At 38.0% G+C, this 21370-nt stretch overlaps 1 protein-coding gene across 3 annotated transcripts in view; it reads left to right on the forward strand.

Moving 5' to 3' along the window:
• LAMA4 (laminin subunit alpha 4) overlaps positions 1-21370 on the forward strand; it is a 153046-nt gene that overhangs the window by 101962 nt on the left and 29714 nt on the right. For all 3 annotated transcript variants that reach the window (XM_078054852.1, XM_078054850.1, XM_078054851.1), the window contains 11 exons: positions 332-480; positions 4158-4299; positions 5034-5130; positions 9522-9638; positions 11226-11405; positions 14200-14339; positions 16711-16887; positions 17686-17831; positions 18307-18469; positions 19294-19427; positions 20775-20946. In XM_078054852.1, the coding sequence (XP_077910978.1) occupies positions 332-480; positions 4158-4299; positions 5034-5130; positions 9522-9638; positions 11226-11405; positions 14200-14339; positions 16711-16887; positions 17686-17831; positions 18307-18469; positions 19294-19427; positions 20775-20946 (1617 nt within the window). The remainder of the gene's footprint in view (positions 1-331; positions 481-4157; positions 4300-5033; positions 5131-9521; positions 9639-11225; positions 11406-14199; positions 14340-16710; positions 16888-17685; positions 17832-18306; positions 18470-19293; positions 19428-20774; positions 20947-21370) is intronic.

Genomic DNA, 21370 nt, shown 5'->3' on the forward strand with positions numbered 1-21370 from the left:
GCTATGGAGGGAATAGAAAAGTAAGGTAATAATGCTGGGGAGATGTATGGGTAATGGAGGTTTTTGGTTTAGCTTCGTTTTGTTTTGTTTTCAGATGGGAGAAAGCAGAGCATGTCTGAAAGCTAGGGAAACAATAGTAGAAAATGAGTTGTTGAAGATACAAGAGAAATAGGTAAACGTCCATTTAAAGTATTTTAGACTCCTGTAGACCTGGCCTGAAATATACTGAACCTCATATTAAGGAAAACTACAGATTATCTTTTGGTGCTCCCTGGGGAAAAGATTTTAAGTTATTCTATATTCAATTCACTTTTTAAAATATTTTCTTTAGAATGCATCAGGGATTTATGCGGAAATAGATGGAGCCAAAAATGAACTACAAGGAAAACTATCCAACCTAAGTAACCTTAGTCATGATTTAGTCCAAGAAGCTGTTGACCATGCACAGAACCTTCAACAAGAGGCTGATGAATTGAGCAGGTAATATCCTGGTTTTAGAAATGCAAATATCTACATAGGCTGAATAACTCATTTTTATTCAATTCCACGTGCCAGAGATATAGGTTGGCAGGTTGGGTTTTGGGTTGTGTTTTTTGTTCATTTGTCGGTTGCTTGGTTGGTCAGTCTGAGAGCCAGCCAATCATTGTTTATTGTCATTGCTTTGGGGAGAGTTTTTTGTTTAAAAAAAAAAATCTGTCAGGTTAGAGACCTATGTTGTGAGGGGTGCTTCTGCTCCATAATTATTAATAGGGTGACCTAAGGCGTTTTGGTTAGGGGCATAACTGTTGCACAAAATATTATCAAGTAAGGGGCGCCTGGGTGGCTCAGTTAAGCAGCCGACTCTTGATTTTGGCTCAGGTCATGATGTCAGGGTCATGACATTGAGCCCTGCGTCTGGCTCCGCTCTCAGTGTAGAGTCTGCTTGAGATTCTTGACATTCTCTCTGCCCCTCTCCCCCTGTCCTCCCTCCCTTTCTCTCTCTCTCTCTCTCAAATAATAAAGAAATCTTTTTAAAAAAAAAACATTATCAAGTAAATCAGATCCCTCTACAAGGTCTAATTCTACCACCATCACATATTTATTTCACAGACAGCATTAGTTTTCCATACCCAAGGGTCTTAAGTAAAGCTGGTTGGAAGTTGGCAATACAATTGACTTCTGGTAAATACTCTAGACACTCTATAGTGCCCAGCAGGAAATGTTTGATTTCAATACCTGATTAAGAGAAAATCAATTGACAATTTTCCTCACAGCATCTAAAAGAGAGTCACATACCCTTTGGGCACTCAATTAACGTTCATTGAAATGTACTGAAAGATTGGAATTGAATTCATGACCTTGAAATGATAGGTAAATGATGAGATAATTATAGAGAAAGATTACAAACCTGGCAATTAGAAACAAGGATCAGTAAAGGTCATGAATAAAATAAGAACCAATAATAACTCTTGTTCAAACTTCAACTACCTTTTTATTCCTGATTGTCAAAATTTTCAAATATCCCTCCAAATCTTCTGAGAATTGGAAGAGAGGAGACAGACAGACAGACAGACAGAGAGAAATAGATGTTCTGTAAAATCTGGGTGTCCGAGATGGCATTGTAACCACTTAGTGTCATGCTTCCAGGAAATTTGCTTTTGATCAAACCAATAAAATGTTTAGATAAAATACGATTTTGGTTGGGGTGCCTGGGTGGCTCAGTCATTAAGCGTCTGCCTTTGGCTCAGGTCATGGTCCCAGGGTCCTGGGATCAAGCCCCACATCAGGCTCCCTGCTCAGCAGGAAGCCTGCTTGTCCCTCTCCCACTCCCCCTGCTTGTGTTCCCTCTCTTGTTGTCTCGCTCTCTGTCAAATAAATAAATAAAATCTTTTAAAAAATACGATTTGGACAATATGCTGTATTGATATAATATTGTTTTTGAGATCACTCCTGTGGCTCTCTTCATTCTTCTTTTGTCATCTTAGTGACTATGTCCTGTTGATTGGGATCCCAACCCTTACCTTCATTAAATGCAACAAACAGTGTTCTAGCATGATTCTAAGAAAGTTACCCATGCTTTACATGAAAAAATGATCAGAAATATTAATCACCCTGATGTCCTTTTTGCATCTAGGATATTTCAGACTGGATATGTTCAGGGAAACGTCCAAATTTATAAATGTCTTCCCCTCAAAATGTGAATATTCTTCATCATCTATCTGATGACCCAATAATTTGCTTCTTGTGCGTAAAACAGAGATAAACATAATTCATCAAGAAACTTTCATTTCAAAAGCACATTTTATTTTATGTATTGATGCAGTAACTGTTTTGTGCCTAATAATGAAAACAGGGTATTAAAGACTCTTTTAATCTCTTTCTTGTATCTTAGCCAGCAAAATTTTAAAATATTAATGAATACTTGTAACATTTTATTCCTTGTATCCCTTTCTTTTAAAACTTCCTCAGATTTTCCTCTCTGTGCCATTTCTAAGAACAACGGGTTGTAGGTAGGAAGAAGTAGCAAATATTTGGATTAGAATTACCTCTGCAGAGCAGAATTGCATTATGACTTTCCTGGGCCCTAGGTACTTTTACCTCTATTGGCCCCTTCCTCCATAAAAAAATTTAAAATTACATGTCATGATAGCATTGTAAGACTACTGTTAAGACTAATATAATCATTATTAGTATCCTTATTGTTCTTCTGATTAAAAAAAAAATGAAAATGAGAAAGTCTTCGTGGGGCCCTATTATGCCTAGTGGATAAGTCAGCCCTCCTGCAAAGGAGCCCAATGATGATGAACTTGGACAAAAGAGAAGAAAGTAGCCAAGGGAATACAGAGAAGTCGCTCTGAGTCTAAGAGAGTACACAGGGACTGAAACTGGATGGAGGAAGCTGAGAATCAATTGAGTTCAATAGGTCAGGGCAGTTGGAAGAGATGAGCCAAGCGTGGGATCTGCAGTATCACATACTGGGTCACAGAGAATCTTCTGGAAGTTACTGATGAATCAAGTGGTAATAGTCATCAGTGTCTGGGACTGAGAAGAAAATATGCAACTGGTGTATTTAAAACTGAGTAAAATTGAGACAAAGGATTCAGGATGTGCTGCAGCAGTGAAGGGATGTTTATGTTAGAGAGAAAGAAGAAGTGTTTGTCACTAAAGTGAATTATTCTACGAATACACTTAGAATTTGAAATTCCAATTCAGGAAATAGTTTAGGCACAATAATAAACCATGATGTTTATTGGGCGACAGGCACGGGACCAAGCATTTCACATAGTTTATCCCTGTTGTACCTCACATCAGTCATCTGAGGCATATACCGTTATCAGCCACGATGTGAGAGTGCCCAGTGCATGATGGGTACCCAGTAAATAGTAGGTGAACCTTACAGAGGCCAGAAAGGCGTCAAGGCAGAGAACATGGTATAGAGGGCAAGGGTAGAAATGGCCGTGAGTAGGGCTTTGCAGTTTAAGGAAGGAGCTGGCCTGCAGGAGGGAGACAAACCATAACAACATGCACCCTGGTTCCCTCTATGAAAAGGGAATAACAATGTCTATTTCACAGGTGTGGTGAGAATTAAAGACATATTATACATAACAAGGCTAGCCCAGAATCTGCACATAGATACTCAGTATGTATCATTCCCCTTCTTAAGGGAAAATACGTTGTTTTCTAAAGTGAACAAAAGGTTGAATAAATAGAGTGAAACCAACTAATACCTAACACCATGCTGAGGCTGTGCACTGTCTTTGAGAGTCTTGGCTTCTCTTACGCAAAGGAAAAGACAATGCTGATTTGGGTAAGTAGGTCGGGGAGGACTGTGGGTTCATTCATGGGCCTGACCGCCACCACATAAACAAACTGTTGCTTGAAGAGGTGCAGAGGACTGTTTTTAAATCATCATTCCCTTTTTCTGTAGCCACTGCCCAGCGAACAGCTTCCATGGAGCCAAAATGGGGTAAAGTCCTGGGGGCACCAAAAGCAGAGGAGAGAAAAGAAGATGTGCTTTTAGGAAAGGCAGCTCGGGAAAACCTTGCCAAGCCAGGTGGCTTTGAATAACAGGAAGGAGGTCCCTGGGGTCCCAGAAGTATTCAAATCAAGCAGTAAAAATGGCCCCATTTCCCACAAAAGTAAGAAAGAGGAATAATGACACGTTTGTTCTTTAACAGGAATTTGCACAGTTCAGATATGAATGGGCTGGTACAGAAGGCTTTGGATGCTTCAAATGTCTATGAAAATATTGCCAATTATGTTAGTGAAGCCAATGAAACGGCAGAATTGGCTTTGAATATCACTGACCGAATTTATGATGTGAGTATTCCTATTTTTTTTAAGATTTTGTTTTTAAGTAATCTCTACACCCAACATGGGGCTCGAATTCACAACCCCAAGATTAAGTCACATGTTCCACTGACTGAGCCAGCCAGGCACACTCCCCCACCCCAAGTATTCCCTTATTTTAAAGTTCATTTATATATTGCCTTTTCCCAGCTTATGACTTTACTGTTTTCTAATGTCATCGCTTGAGGTTCCACTGTAATGTAAATGGCAGAAAGGCCAAGAGAACTAAGAAAAGACCATTTTATTTTTGTCATGGTTTCAGTAGCACAACTTATTCAAAATGTGCCATACTCCTGTCAGCAAATGCCAGTTCCTTTGACAGCCTTTTTAAAACACAGTCCTTGAATAAAACATATTTAAGATGACTCCGTGCTGATAGAGAAGATGCTTTATGCAACATTCACATTTTTTCAAATCAAAAATTGTTTATTGAGTGGCTTCTATTTGACAAGCACTTTGGTGAGACCTTGGCCAGACGCTGTTCTAGACTCACTGAATTTTCCTTGAAAAACATTTATCTTGGAATCGTCATGGACTTTATTTTCTCGTGTTCCCTTTTGACCTTGATTTTGAGCTATGGAAATGAAGTTGTATGAATTTTGCTTGGTGTTTAACAGATAAACGGTGTCATTTAAATCCTCAATCCATGAAAAGTGGATTTCTTCTGCTCTAATTCTTACTCTTTCTACGCAATTCCTTTGTAGGCTGTGAGTGGGATTGATACTCAAATCATTTACCATAAGGATGAGAGTGAGAACCTCCTCAATCAAGCCAGAGAACTGCAAGCCAAGACAGATCCTAGTAAATATCTTCCCTTTCCTACCTTTCTTCTGATTTATAGCTGCTTCTCTCCTTTCATACAGTACTTCTGCATATGGATAGAGATTTCAAAATTCTAGGATTAGAGAACAAATGATCTTTTAACTGAATAGTACATTAATAGTTCTTGCTGAGATTCAAGGTATAAAAAAAGCAAAGATTGGATATTTTTTTTTAAAGATTTTATTTATCTATTCAAGAGTGGGGGGAGGAGCAGAGGGAGAGGGACAAGCAGACTCCATGCAGAGCGCAGAGACAGATGCAGGGCTTGATCTCATGACCCCAAGATCATGACCAAGTAGAAACCAAGAGATAATGCCATAAAATACACTTAACACTAAAACTATATTATACATAATTTAGTCTTTCTTGGACAATTCAGAAAGGCCTTTAAAATTTTACATGAAGTAATGAGTCAGCACTGGGAGAGTCAGGAGGATAGGATACCACAGAGCCATGTGGTTATTGGCACTTTCCTGTAGTTTGTGTTCTCTAAGTTTACTGCATTTAGGACAAGCCAGTGACAATATGGGAAGAAGCATTTCCAAAGGTTAGTGTTTGCATCTATGAAAGCAAGCACATCCAAGTGGGGAAGGAAGAAAAAATATAAGCAAAATCATGTTAGTCAGTTTTGAATCTTGTGAGCTACTCTTAAAAACAATTGCATTGGCTAAGAATTTCACTAAACATTACTCATCTCCGAGCAAATGAACTCATACCTAAGGATGGTTGCACATTGACTAATGAGGTTGGAAATCCATTATCTAGCTAACTTCTAACTACCACCTAAAAACAAAGACCAAGTTCGAAACAGAAAACGTCACATAATTTTATCAAAGCAATTAACCTCAGTTCTAACCATGCATTTTCTTTTTTTTTTTTTTTTTACGAAGAGCACTATATGGAGAAAAAAATGCATTTGTTTTTCCTACGCAGAATATTTAACTAGCTATGATAAAGCAACTATTATTTAATGTTTTCTGGGTAAACAAAGGCAATAAAAATGTTCTCTTCTAATTCATTCATTATATAAGTCTAGTCTTGAACATACTCTTTACAAAAGAATTAGAATATTAGCAGCAACAATTTAGAATATAAAAGTAAAATATATTTTTTATTGAATATCATTAACATACAGCATTATATTAGTTTCAGGCATACAGTATAATGATTCAATTATTCTATATATTACTTAGTGCTCATCATGATACGTATACTCTTAAAGGTAAAATATTTTTAAATAAATGTTGCCATATCTATGTATTGCTTTGTTTCTTGTGATGTGAAGACCAGAATATGTGGGTCTTCAGAACACAGTGACTTAAATATTTTATTCTCCTTGATAATTTGCAATGCAGTCTTGTCATTATTGAGTTATTGAACCTCATGAAAACAATTTTTCTTTCCCAGTAATAATATCTCTTCAAAGTTCTGTATTTTAAGTACAGATAAAATCTCTCTGCATTGGTCTCTGGATATTTTGCAGAGCTGGTTACCTATTTCATGATCTTGTTTGGTTAAATTTCTTCACATATTTATTTGCAAAAGGGACATCCATGGGGAGGTAGGACTGTGTGGGTCAGAACTTGCCTCCCTTTATACAACACACATTTGTGATATAAATTCAGATTTTAAGATTAAACTATATTTATCTACTGAGTTACATTACAATTTCAAATTACTGTTTATTCATTTCCAAATGACTTTCAATGATCAGTAATCTTTATATCCCAGATTTCCTTTCTTCATTATCTATATCAAATAGTTAGCAATCTATAATAAACTCAGGAAGCTGCTATTTAAAGGAATCTTCTACTGAATTCATTTGTAAAATGAAAAATGTTTATGTAAAACAATAAGTTTCAGATAGGAAAGACTTCTTAGAAACATTTTTTTCTTATAAACATCCAGCCCAAAATAGAATTTTCTTCACCTATTTTTATCAAGGGCTCCAAATATAGAGTTAAATATATTCTTTTTCAGTGTACGAGTCAGCATTTTTTGCAGCTCCAAACCCAAAAGGAAGATCTGAAAAGATTGTTTGTATTACGAATATTCAGAAATTGAAAGTAAAAGAGGGAGAAGGGGGTGTAATACAAAGTATGTTTAAGTCCCTCCTTGTATTCTGGGAAATTTTTGGCACTCCCCAGAGGAAAAAAGAAGTGCCTGTACTTTGTTTACATTGTAGTTGGTGACAGAATCAACTCAGCACCACTCATTTTATACCCACTATACCCAAGTGGGGAAAGACAACCGAACAAGAAGGCAAGCACACAAAGACTATAATAGAAAAGAGAAATTACACCATGGGAGAGTATATATTTACAAACCTATTGGAGAGAAAGAGAAGAGTATAATAGGAAGTGAAGAAATGATTTCTCTGTTTGTCAAAAAGCATAAATTTCCTGATGCTTTCCTGAAGTAAACAAAGCATGAACCAAGAATCCTTGGGAAAGTTCATCCTTCAGTTCAGACAACAAGATATTACATCTTGTTTAGATTTGCTCCAAAATAACCCATTTTGAGACTATGTTGCAAGTGTACTTTCAAGAATTGTTTTGTAAGAATAAGACTATCAAACCTGATACAAGAACAAGTAGAAAATCTGATAGACTTATATGTACATATGTATGTGTAAGTTTAATCAGTAATTAAACCCTTCCCACAAAGAAATCTCAAGGCTCAGATGGCTTCCCCAGTGAATTCTTCCAAACATCCAAACAAATAACACCACTAGCATATAAATTCTTCCAGAAAATTGAAAAAGAGGAAATATTGTCTAACTTGTTCTATTGAAGCCAACAAAACTAAGATACAAAACCTGATAAGGACATTATAAAAAAAGGAAAATTGTAAGCCAAATTCTTTCACAAATAGAGATGTGAAAATCCTAATCAAGATATTAGCAAATCAAATCTAACACACACTGAAATGGTAATATGTGACCAAATTAAGTTTATTCCAGGATTTCAGGGATAGTGTAACATTTAAAACATCAGTAGTAATTCACCACATTTAAAGAATATATCAGAAATTTCTTATGATCATCACACCACATGCAGGAATATTATTTAACAAAACTCAATACCCATTCATGTTCAAAAAGACTCATAGCAAACTAAGAATAGAAGGCAACTTCTGTAATCTAAGAAAGAATAATAAAATAATAATCAGCAAGCATATTAATACTGAAATATTTAAAGTTTGCCCACTAAGATTAGAAACAAGACAAAGACACTCCACATTACCAATTCAATGTGTAAAAATCCAGTTTAATTCTGTGTACAATAAAATTAGAAATTAACTTTTTAAAATAGCACCATTTACAATAGCATAAAATACCTAGGAATAAAGCTGATGAAAGAAAAGCTCTCTACGCATAAAACTACACTATGCTATTGAAAGAAATTAAAGATGGTCTAAATAAGTGGAGATCAAAATGAGACTTTAGATCTAAAGAAGAATAAATAAAAACTGTATGAACTGGAAGACTCAAATTTGTAAAAATGACAACTCTGCCAAATTTATCTATAAATTAAATATAATACCAACCGAAGTACCAGAACTATATGTAAATAGAGAAGATGATCCTAGAATTTCTATGGAAATGAGTGTGGGAGGAGCTAAGAAGCCAGCACAATCCTTGAAGAATAAAATCAAAGCTGGAAGACTTAAACCACCAGATATCAAGACTTATCACTCTACAGAAATTAAAACAGATACATAAAAGATATAAAAAATTACAATACTGTATCATTTTGTTTGAATAAAGTTTAAGAACAGACACAACTAACAGATGGAGATAGAATTCAGAATAGTGGTCATCCTTGGATAATCACAGAGGGCCCAGGAAACTGAGTAGCAATAATGTTCTACTTTCTTGATTTGGCACTGCTTATATTCTGTGCTCAGTTTGTGAAAATTCGTTTATAATGTGCTCCCTTTTCTAGATGTATGTTGTATATCAATTAAAATTTTATTTAAAAATTAAGAAAAAAGAATTATTCTTATATAACAGCCATCACAATAAACATAGACTTTTTTCTTTTCAGCTCTTTATCAACTCTGCTGCTAAGAGTTGTAAGTCACAGCAGTGCTGTATTTTTCAAAGAAGTTAGCCATTGTCTCTGCACCTTTTATGAGTCACTTTATGGCATCCTAAATCACTCCCAAGCAGTGTTACTAGTCTTCTATAGTCCTGTACCTCTTAATTGGAATACTACTTTCCAATACTGGTGTTCTATGTTCACACCAGATTCAGAATATTATAGATGACTCCATGGTATGGATCAGAATTTTCCTTGTTGAAATGGAGATTTTTTTTTCCCTAGCATCTTGGCTCTACTGGTACTTTTTTTTCTTCTTCTCCATAGGCAATGATGAGGCAGTAGCTGACACCAACAGGCGTGTGGATGGAGCCCTAGCAAGGAAGAGTGCTCTCAAAAACAGACTGGATGATGCCATTAAGCGACTACAAGCCACAGAGAGAGGTAAGGGTCACAGACAAGAACTTAAGCCTCATCTGTTTTTTTGCTGGGATTAAAATAAACCCTTGAGGAAGGAGCACATGATCCCTTACTTGAAATCCTTTTATAAATAAATATTGTTTTCTAGTGACAAAAGAAACTATATTCATCACACACACACACATCCTGGAAAATAATTATAAAAGCTATAATCATACCACCTAGGGGTGACCACTAAATTTGAGAGCATTTGTATGTGTGCATACTTGTGCATGTGCATGTGTGCGTGTGCCTTAATGAGATCATGCTGCTTATACTATTTGGTAATCCACTTCCTTGTGAACATTCCTTCTTCTTAATAAATATGCCCTAATTTTGTTACTGGGTCTCTCTGGCCCCAACTGTAAATAGCTGCCTCTGTTCCATGCCATGTCATTCTTATAGTACAAGTAGGGAGACCACCAAGCCAAATGGAGACACAAGAGCACTCATTTTGCCTAATCTGGGACTACAGTGGTATCTTAAAAAGATGGGCTGGGAACCAGATGTGCCTTCGCTGGTATAGTGAAAGTGGACACATTACTGCTGGATGTGAGTTTTCTCCTACGTGGAGCAAATCCGGCTAATGTATCATAGTACACCAAAACCCCAACCAGGAAGGTGTCATCCATTGAGAATTGCTGTCATCAGCACCATCAGAGCTACCACATGCTGGGCACTGCACTGTGTTTTATATACATTACGTCATGTGGGGAAGTATCACCATTGCCTTTACATGGTGGTGAACCCTAAGGTTTGTCAAGGTTTGGGAACTTGCTCCAAAAGGCACAGCTCCAAAAAGAAGCAGACCCAGCATTCAGAGCTGCATCCATCAGAGTTCAGATCGTGTGAGGTTGAATTAAATGTTCCTCCACTTAAGAAAAAGTAAAGCTACAACCTCACCTGAGTGACTTTTATTACAAAAGTAATACATGATTATTATAGAAAGAGTAGAAAATACAGATAGGAAAAAGAACAAAAGAAAAATCTTTTATAATCTCATTACCTAGGAAAAAAACATTTTGTTGTAAACTTACATTATTTTTATTTTAAATACACAGTTTTTTAATAAAAATAGAATGTCACTATAGATACTATTTTGAAACTTGCTTTTACTATTTAAAAATAATTTTCCTTACTGATTTACTTCTGTAGTAGAACATCATTTTTATGGCAAAAGGTGTCCCACATAGAAGAAAGTGATATTTACAATGATTTCAGACATGAACATTTTATGAGATAAAATCTCATATGTGTTTTCTGTGGATTTCTTACCAGGTCTCTAACCTGAAGAAATACTAATTACTTTTTTAAAAATATACCTCTAATTTGAAAATGTTTTAAGTGGGCTACATGATTCTAATGAGACTCTGGAATCTTTCAAGCTCACTTTTCAATGCTACCTTAACAGTTTTCTAACATACCATAATTAACATATATTTAAAGATCTTTGTGCAGCTTAAAAATCCAAAACTTGAGGTCTGTTTTATCCCGGTGATTAAATGGATATTGATGTTCCCAACAAATGTCCTACTTCTCTGCAAAGTGAGTGTCCCTGTGCTCTGTGTGAAGGTGACACTCCACAGCGCCTGGGTCAGTCGAAGCTGATCACGGAGGAGGCTAACAAGACCACAGTGGAAGTCCAGCAGGCAGCCACCCCCATGGCTAACAATCTAACCAACTGGTCACAAAATCTTCAGAGTTTTGACTCTTCTGCTTACAACACTGCAGTGGACTCTGCCCGAGATGCAGGTATCACGGTTTGCATCCAGTTGAATTGGCCGTTAAACTCAACACATCTTTCATTAAGAAGCATTTTTTTTTTCATTTGGGTGTTAGATTGGAATATTGTAGAAATTAGCTTAGAAAAAATGAAAAATTTTGCTCAGTTCATCTATCAATATATGTATGTGTATGTGCGTATGAAATATATATTTCACATGAAAAACACTGGAGAGATTGGTTAAGAATCATTTTTTTTCTAGATGAAATAGTGGCAACACTGATTTTTGTCAATGTTAAGTCTGTTCCTTTGAGGAAGAACGTCAATCACAAAATATTGGTTTACTTTTAGGAAATATATTTACTAAACTGCATTGCTTTGTCCTTACCTGAGTAAAGCAGGTTATTACCAACAAGTACTGACTACTGCCAAACATAACTGAAGGTTCCCATGAAGAACAGTTTGGGGGTGCCTGGGTGGTGCAGTCAGTTAACTTTCCAGCTCTTGGTTTCCACTCAGGTCATGATCTCGGGTCATGATATCAAGCCCCACACCAGGCTGTCTGCTCAGCATGGAGTCTGCTTGAGATTCTCTCTCCCTCTCCCTCTGTCCCTCCTGCTCATGCATGCTCTCTCTCTGTCTCTCTCAAATAAATAAATAAATCTCAAAAAAAAAAAAATAGAAGAACAGTTTGTTGGCCAGCTTGGATACAAATTTATAGCAATGAAAATGAAATATTCTGTTATCTACCTAATTTATTTAGTTATACACAGATATTAAAATCACATATTACCATGTTTATTTAATCTCTTCTACCTCTTAAATATCAATGCCTTTGTCATGACTAGAACTTTCTGTTCTCCAGCATGGTTTTGCAGAACATATTACCTTCACTTCCACCTGAGTTAAGAAACAACTTTATTAATCCATATATGATCTGTCTGTCACTAGAAATTTTATCCCAGGTCACAAATATTCATTCCTGTTACAAGGAGATAATTGTTATGTTCATCTCTTAAGTATATATTTGTGAGTTCTTCCAGGTAACCGCTCACCTAATTGCATTTAGAACTTGATCTTTCAAAGATTTGCCTACATGACATCTAACATTTACATTTATAAATACAGAGCCTCAGGAATATTTACTAAATCTGTGTTAAATTTTTTTCTTCCTTTTTCAGTCCAATCCATGATTCCAATAAGCATCCAGAACTACCACTAATTGAAACTGTTTCAGGCCTCTGTATTTTCCTCAGATAGCATTTTGTGGTTCAAATCAAAGTAAATGAAAGAGCATACCACAATATAAGAGACTTTATGAAGACTCTAATAGAAGGTGGCTCCCTTTCTCAGAGAACTGAGGACAGGGAAAACCTGTTTTATATATATTTCTATAATCAAAATTTAATGTAACACATTAAATATACTTTATTACCTGTAATTTTTAAAGACTGTTATACTGTAAAATGGCTATTGCAGTCAGTCATGCAAACAACAAATATTTATCTCTATATTAATCAATACAATAAAGTGATAATTGCTATTATTTTCCTTAATTCCATTCCTTATGATAGAGAAGCACCCTACTTCCTAAATACAGAAAAGAGACTTATCCTTGGTCCTCACTGACATATTCTCCTGAATCTGAGTTTAGTTTGGCTCCAGTAAGAGGCTTCCTCTTTTCCTGCTGCTACAGCTTAGTGACCATGGCTCTGCCCTCCGCTGGCAAAATACCCAAAAGATATTCATTCTCTAGTCCAGTGGTTCGTAAACCTTCGTGCACTTCCGAATCACCCGGGCCTCACTCCCAGAGTTTCTGATTCAGCAGGTTTGGGTTGGAGCCACAGATTTTGCATCTCTAACAAGTTCCCTGATGATGCTGATGCTGCTGGTCTGTGGACCACATGTTGAGAACCACTGGTCCAGTTCATGAAACCTTAGAGAAGGTTATGCCATTCTCCCTGTTTTGGGTTTCTCTCATCTAGCTGTATAAATATGATTTATTCTCTCTTTTTTTAAGATTTTATTTATTTATTTTAGAAAGAGAACATGTGAGCAGGGGGAGGAGCAGAGGGAGAGGGACAAGCAGACTCCATGGTGAGTGCGGAGCAGGCACGGGGGCTCAATCTCACGTCCCTGAGATCATGACCTGAGCTGAAATCAAGGGTCTGGTGCTTAGCCAACTGAGCCACCCAGGTACCCCTATTCCTTTTTCTACCTGTACCTCATACCTTAAAAAAAACCCAAAACAAAAAAACACCACCTACAAAGTCAGTATGATGTGTTTGTACCATCACCCTTATTGGGCCCATAGACTGTGGCGCCCACCCCCTCCTTGGCACAACTGCCACTCTTCTGGGTGCTCTGTTCCTTCCTCCATGTAGCTCTGCCTCCGTGTGGACCATTGAAGTGGCAGTGTGATGTAGGAATAGGCACCCTGGGAAGCAACGTTCCCACCTCCTTTTGCCCAGCCTTCCTTTAGACTTGTTATATGAGTTCCATTGGAAACGCAAGCAGACCCTGTGCTACACGGTGGAAGGAGCATCTATATATGTGTCGTGGGTCCTGCCCTTCAGAAATGTACATTGTAAGTCGGCTCAGTCTACAAATACTTTTTAGACTGATAGACATTATAAATGCCACAAAACAGGAATTGCTTATATATTGGGCTTAACTATTCATTTTGCAGGGTTACAAATAATTATAGTTCTCACAGAAGTAAGCCTGTGTCTGTTGTCTCTTCACCTGATTCCTTACATATAGTTAATATTAGTTAATAGAGTTGAGATATTTACTCAAGTGATTAATTTTTATTAACTGCAGTAAGAAATCTGACAGAGGTTGTCCCTCAGCTCCTGGATCAGCTCCGCACCGTAGAACAGAAGCGGCCTGCGAGCAACGTCTCGGCCAGCATCCAGAGGATCCGGGAGCTTATTGCTCAGACCAGGAGCGTGGCCAGCAAGGTAAAAAGGACTCTGCGTCAGTACTCGCTGATCATGAGACCATGAAACTGAACAGCAAGGCCTCAGGCAGCTGCCAGAGCCTGGAACTTTTCTACTTCAGTAGTTCTTTTTTGTTGTAGTTCTTTTTTTTTTTTTTTTAATTTTATTTATTTGAGTGAGAGAACACAAGCAGGGGTGGGGGAAGGGCAGAGGCAGAGGGAGAAGCCGACTTCCCGCTGAGCAGGGAGTCCGATGCGGGACTCCATCCCAGGACGCTGGGATCACGACCTGAGCCGAAGGCAGATGTTTAACCCCCTGAGCCACCCAGGTGCCCCGTCCACTTCAATAGTTCTAAGCACCATCTGGATCTGTTCATTAGAATTGCATGAGGAGCTGTGAAAACTAAACCGGTTCCCAGTCCCAACCTCAAAGCCATCTATCAGGCTCTCTAGAGGACGGGCTCAGTACCTGTATTTTTTAAAGGCATCCATGTAATTCTTATGGATAGCCAAGATTAAGAATCACAGGGTTAACCTAGTCAACAAAGCTCATAGAGCAAAAGAAATTGAGTAAAGCAAACACCAATAGAAGACTTGATTTATTCTTATTCTTATTATTAATTATTTGAATAGGTGTTTCAGTGCAATTACTATGTGGAATAATCTTGCCCATCTACCTCTTCAAGGAATTCTCTGGTATAACACTGATAATAGGGAGCCTTCACTGACCCCTCCACAGGCATCATCGGGGAATCACAGACCACCTAAACTGAACAATCTCAACAGAGGCCCTGTCCTGAGATGCAGAGGCCACACGGCGACACCAAAACTCAATTAATGTTTTCAGTGTGGTAAATAGGGCTCATTCTTGGCCCTCTTTTTCATTTATTTTTTATTAATGTATAGACCGGCATCATTTTTACAGCCGAATTATATGGTTTTATTTTCTCAATTGTGAATTGGCCTGAACAGACCATGGGCCCTAAGTACTCACAGAAAGAAGGGTTGGAAATCAACTATTTTGTAATGGAGGAGATTATTATTGGTAAATATATCCAACTTTTAAATGATATGTGATAATTGGTCCCACACCACAAATTACCTTTGTTAGATACTTTGGGGAGCATTTCAAGAAAAGCTTAGCATGAAGAAATGTTATTTCCAAAGCTAGGTTTCTGTGAGTGCTTTCTGGTAATTTGATTTAAATGGAGAAGAATTTGGGGACCTTAATCACCTAAAACCATTTTCTAAAGAGAGTCCTGGCAATGCCTTTGGGAGCCCACTTGGCTCCCCGAAGTGAGATGCTTTCTGTGCAGGTTTATTTCCTTCTCAGACTCAATTTTTACAAAAAAAAAGACTTTAATCCCATGAACTGTTTGATTGTTTATTAAGATGATTGATTTTTACTCAACTAGCAACGTAGGACAGCTGTATTCTAGGCACTTGGGAATATAATCTTGAGTTTACTGACCATCAGTATTAACCAAATCAATATTAAATAATGGGTGTCAATACATCTAATTATTCAGAAATATTTGCATGAGTGGCATGGATATAAAAAGTCTCTCCACTTCTGAATACTCAGAAAATCACCCTGAACTAGATCAGCTCAGCTTATTAATTTGGGCCTCTCAGAAATACATCTACTAAATTGTGCTTTGTTTTGATGCCTTTCTAAGAATTATTATAAGAAACATCTTAATGAACTCCTCTTTACAGTTATAATGATGATAGAGCCAGGAACTGGAAAGTACTTTATTATCTTATTTCATTCAGCAAATTTTTTTGTCAGCACTTTACAGTTGAAGAAACTGCAGGTTAAGTGACTTGCTCATGGTTACATAGCTAGTAAGAGGCAAAACCAGGTTTCAAGGCCCTAAGCCTCCAAAGCTGGGTCTAGAACCCTCCCAGCAGTCCAGGCGTGCTCAAGGATGTTACTCACAGCCTTACTTCATGTTCCTCTTTTGAAGACCCTGAGGAGAAAGTTCTAGCCATAGTAGTACCCAAGATGAGTTATACTTCTCCTGATCAATTAGTTGTTGTTAATTTTATGGGCCTCATGAATTGTATAACTGACCAGGAATCCGTCAGGCTGTTTAGTTCACTCCAACCAAGTGTGTAGTTAATTGTGGAATTCATATTTATCCTCATCGTGGATCTGCTTTGTCACGCTTTTTTGGCTTCCTTTCACCCCACTTTAAATTTAAATGATGATGTTATCATCTGCCTTGACCCCTTTCTCCCACAAGGTGAGGACATCAGGAAACAAGGACAAGGAAGGGAGTAGGGCTCAGAGAGCCCATAAAGACTGAGGGAAGCCCGCTGGGAACCATGGGAGAGAGTTGTGCCCATTTCTGCAGGTTGCTTTTAACAGAAACATTCTGTAACTCCAGATCCAAGTCTCAATGATGTTTGACGGCCAGTCAGCAGTCGAGGTGCACCCCAAAACCAGTATGGATGACTTAAAGACCTTCACGTCCCTGAGCCTGTACGTGAGACCTCCCCCCGTGAAGCCGCCAGAGCTGGCTGGGGCTGCAGACCGCTTCATCCTGTACCTCGGAAGCAAACACGTAAGAGCAGGACATGGTTTTTTTTTTCTAGTAAATTTATTTATTTTTTTAACTTTTTCCTTTTTTTAATTTAAATTCAATTAGCCAACATAGAGTACATCATTAGTTTCAGATGTAGAGTTCAATAATTCATCACTTGCGTATAACACCCAGGAGAACATGACATTTGAAAAGAGAGAATAATATTCAAAGGAAAGACAGGTGCTTTTCTCTTGCCTTAAAACAAAACTACCTATGCACACAAACAGAATTCCCATTCTGGTAACTCAAAAAGTACAGATCACTTTAATGCCAAGACTGAAGTAGTGATTTAAAGACAAGTAATTTCTTCTCTGTGTGGGATATTTCTGGGGCTGCTTCCTTATCAGCCTCACACTGCTCATTGAATGTAGCATTTCAAGGACTTTGGGGGCACAGAGGCCTATTCCGTTTGATGCCGCACCCTGTTTGAAGAGGCAGAGCAATCGGTATCACCAGGCTGCATTATGTCCCTGGGTTAACCAGACCGGATTAGCACGCTCCTGGAGGCCATCGAATGTCCACAAGCCTGCAGTTGCCTGCCTCCCTGTCCGGGATGCGCTTGGACACGCACAAGGGGGCAGCAGACCGATGTAGCCACAGGGAGGCTGAAAAGGAAGAGACACTGCCCAATCTAACAGAAACTTTGTAATAATTCAGGCTGGATTTGCCTTGGAGACAGCCAAGCACTTGGATTGATGATTGTCCTTTAAAGAAATGAAAACAAAATATGATGTTCATTCATATGGATTTTATTTAAATGACTTCTTGACATTTCAGGCCAAAAAAGAATACATGGGTCTTGCAATCAAAAACGATAACCTGGTATACATTTATAATTTGGGAGCTAAGGATGTAGAGATTCCCCTGGACTCCAAACCCGTCAGTACCTGGCCTGCCTACTTCAGCATTGTCAAGATTGAAAGGTAAAGTGAACATGGCTTCTGTGCACATTTCATAAGAAATCTGTTGAACACATGCACGCACGTGCGCACGCATGCACATGCACACACACACACACACACACACACAGTCTTCCTGTCGATGTTTAAATAGCATTTTCTTCCCTTTATTGTTGTTCCTCTTTTTCTCCATTATTCCTATAGTCCTTCCCAAATACCTAAGTGGAAAACAAAAGATTAGAAAAAAAAAAATACTCGTCATTTCTAAAGAGCAATCTGATTATTGGATCTTTTTATCTGGCCAATCCATGCGTTAATTCCAAGATGGAATATCTTTTTTTTTCCTCTTTCCATTGATTGTTGACATTCTGTAAAAGCTTACGCATGTGATAAAGTCAAATCACCAATTCTGTGATGAGGGAACATTCACATTCTGACATTTAAAAAAACATATTTTCTACAAATTATCTGGCTAATAAAGACTGAAAATTCTTAACAGGGTAGGAAAACATGGAAAGGTGTTTTTGACAGTCCCAAGTCTAAGTAGCACTGCAGAGGAAAAGTTTATTAAAAAGGGAGAATTTGCGGGAGATGACTCCTTGTTGGATCTGGACCCTGAGGACACCGTGTTTTATGTTGGTGGCGTGCCTTCAAACTTCAAGGTAGGCTATCCAGCCAGATTTGGACTTACTGAAAATCTACACTGATTGTTTTTCAAAAATCCATAAAACCTACAAGGATTTGGGGGTGGGATAGAAATCTTGATGTTTCAATAAATCTGGTATATAAATCTGGTCTGTGCTACCCATATTTTCATGGTGTAAAGTGCTTTCAAGCTATAGCTAACACTTGAATATCAATTCATTTCATTCAGATACATGTATATGTAATTGATATTACCCCCACCCGCTACTGCAAGAGTGTGTGGACCTTGTGGGTTTGCTAGGTTCACAATGACAGTTTCAAAACCTCAGTTATTTCAACTAATATAGACATGAAATAAAATACTTGGGATGAGGAAAGGGGTGGACCTAGGCTGGAGTATGAGACCTGGTGAAGGGCAAATAAATGAAAGGCCCAGATAGGGAGATAGGGAGTTGATGTAGGATTTCAGTCCCAAGGCTATTACTTACTAGTTACAGGCATATTATTGAACCTCTCTGAGAATTACTTTCCTCCTGTTGATATGAAAACAGGAATACCTACCTCAAAGAGCTGCCAAAAGAATTGATTTTGGTACTGAATTCACTGTTCAGTATGTGACTGATACATAGTATATACTCAACAAATCCCATTCTGTCTACTAGATATGCACAACTGAAAAATCATTGTTTATCTAAATTATCTGGCCCAGAGGAGACACAGGTCTAGAAAGATATTTATATATATGGGTAGTTGCCCTTGACCCAGTATCTATTTCATTGTCTGTTCTGTATCATCTGGGTGAAATGCGATCGTGGGGTAATTGACTTTGTCTGTTGCATAGCTCCCAGCAAGCTTAAACCTGCCTGGCTTCGTTGGCTGCCTGGAATTAGCCACTTTGAATAGTGATGTGATCAGCTTGTACAACTTTAAGCACATCTATAACATGGATCCCTCCAAGTCAGTACCCTGTGCCAGGTAAGAAAGTGTTAAGAGTGCTAAAGACTTTGGTAGCCACATGAGAGCAGCGGATGAAACAAACGTGGATCAATATTCAGGTTCTCAATTTTTTCTTTGGAGAACCCAGTCTTGAAATTGCATAATAATCATGCCTGCAAAAATCATTTCAGTTCTTCTCTATCACAGATGATCATGTACAATTATTAAAAGTGTTAAACAACTTGTTTGCAGCTTTAATTGAGGATTCCAGAGGCTATGGGGCACCTGGGTGGCTCAGTCAGTGAAGCGTCTGCCTTCAGCTCAGGTCATGGTCCCTGGTCCTGGGATCGAGCCCCACATTGGGCTACTTGCTCAACGGGGAGCCTGCTTCTCCCTCTGCCTGCCCCTCCCCCTGCTTGTGCTCTCTCTCTCTCTGACAAATAAATAAAATCTTTTTAAAAAAAGGATTCCAGAGACTGGAAACTTCTGTTGTCTTAGCACAAAGGGTAGAAAAGAAATCCATTCAAAATAACTCATTAGGATAAGGAAGATGTGGTATATATATATATACAATGGAATGCAATGAGATCTTGCCATTTGCAACAAAGTGAATGGATCTAGAGAGTATAATGCTAAGCAAAATAAGTCAGTCAGAGGAAGACAAATACCATATGTTTCACTCATATGTGGAATTTAAGAAATAAAACAGATGAACATGGGGTGGGGGAGAGAGAGGCAAACCAGAAAACAAACTCTTACCTATAGAGAACAAAGTGAAGGTTGCTGGAGGGGAGGTGGGCAGGGGGATGGCCTAGATGAGTGATAGGCATTAGGAGGGCACTTGCTGTGATGAGCACTGAGTGTTGTATGTAAGGGATGAATCACTAAATTCTAAACCTGAAACTAAAAAAATTTAAAAAATAAAAAATAAAACCATTCATTTAACTTACCTATAAATACTTCTCCATGTCTTCCATGTAGACATCGGAACTTCGTTTATTTTTTTTCAAGTTTTTATTTAAATTCCAGTTAGTTAACATACAGTGTAATATTAGTTTCAGGTGTAGAATTTAGTGATTCATCACTCACATACAACACCCAGTGCTCATCACAGCAAGGGCCCTCCTTAATTCCTATCATCCCTCCAGCCCGTCTCCCCCCACCACCGCCCCTCCAGCAATCCTCAGTTTGTTCTCTATAGTTTTCTGGTTTCTGGTTTGCCTCTCTTTTTTTCCCCCTATGTTCATCTGTTTTGTTTCTTAAATTCCACATATTTAAATGCTGTAAGGTCCATGGAAGATGTCATGACAATGGGTTGAAAGGGCCTCATGTGAAAAGCGTAATGCAAACTGTCATGTTCGTATGATCCTTGCATTTTTATTTCAGAGATAAACTGGCCTTCACTCAGAGCCGGGCCGCCAGCTATTTCTTTGATGGCTCTAGTTACGCCGTGGTAAGGGATATCACGAGGAGGGGGAAATTCGGTCAGGTGACTCGCTTTGACATAGAAGTTCGAACACCAGCTGACAATGGCCTCGTGCTCCTGATGGTCAATGGAGTGAGTAAAAATAAAAGTCCTTTATCTTCTCCATTATATCCTCTACTTTCTCCTATTCATATTACTAGGAACCTTCCCAGGTTGAGTGTGTCATGCCACCAATCTGAAGTTTTCGTTTAGAAAGCAAAATTGGATTTCTTTTTCTTTAGGGAAGTGATGTCAGCAATAAGTAATTACTACAGCTCTGAAATGCATTTTTGGATGTATGTTAAATATAACCCCCTTTAATAAACTAGGGAATCTTGCAGAAAATCAGCACCAAGGTCTAGGTGGGTAGTGTGTCTGCAGAAATTTAGCACTGACTTTTTTACATCATATGCCTATATCAGTTAAAAAAAATAGCATGCTTACTATAAATATATGCATTTCTTTATTAATGATATACATCAAAGTGTGAAATAGTGTACTTTATTAATGATTTTTC

The sequence above is a fragment of the Halichoerus grypus genome, chromosome 9, assembly GCF_964656455.1.
Source record: "Halichoerus grypus chromosome 9, mHalGry1.hap1.1, whole genome shotgun sequence".
NCBI classification, from domain to species: Eukaryota; Metazoa; Chordata; class Mammalia; order Carnivora; family Phocidae; genus Halichoerus; species Halichoerus grypus.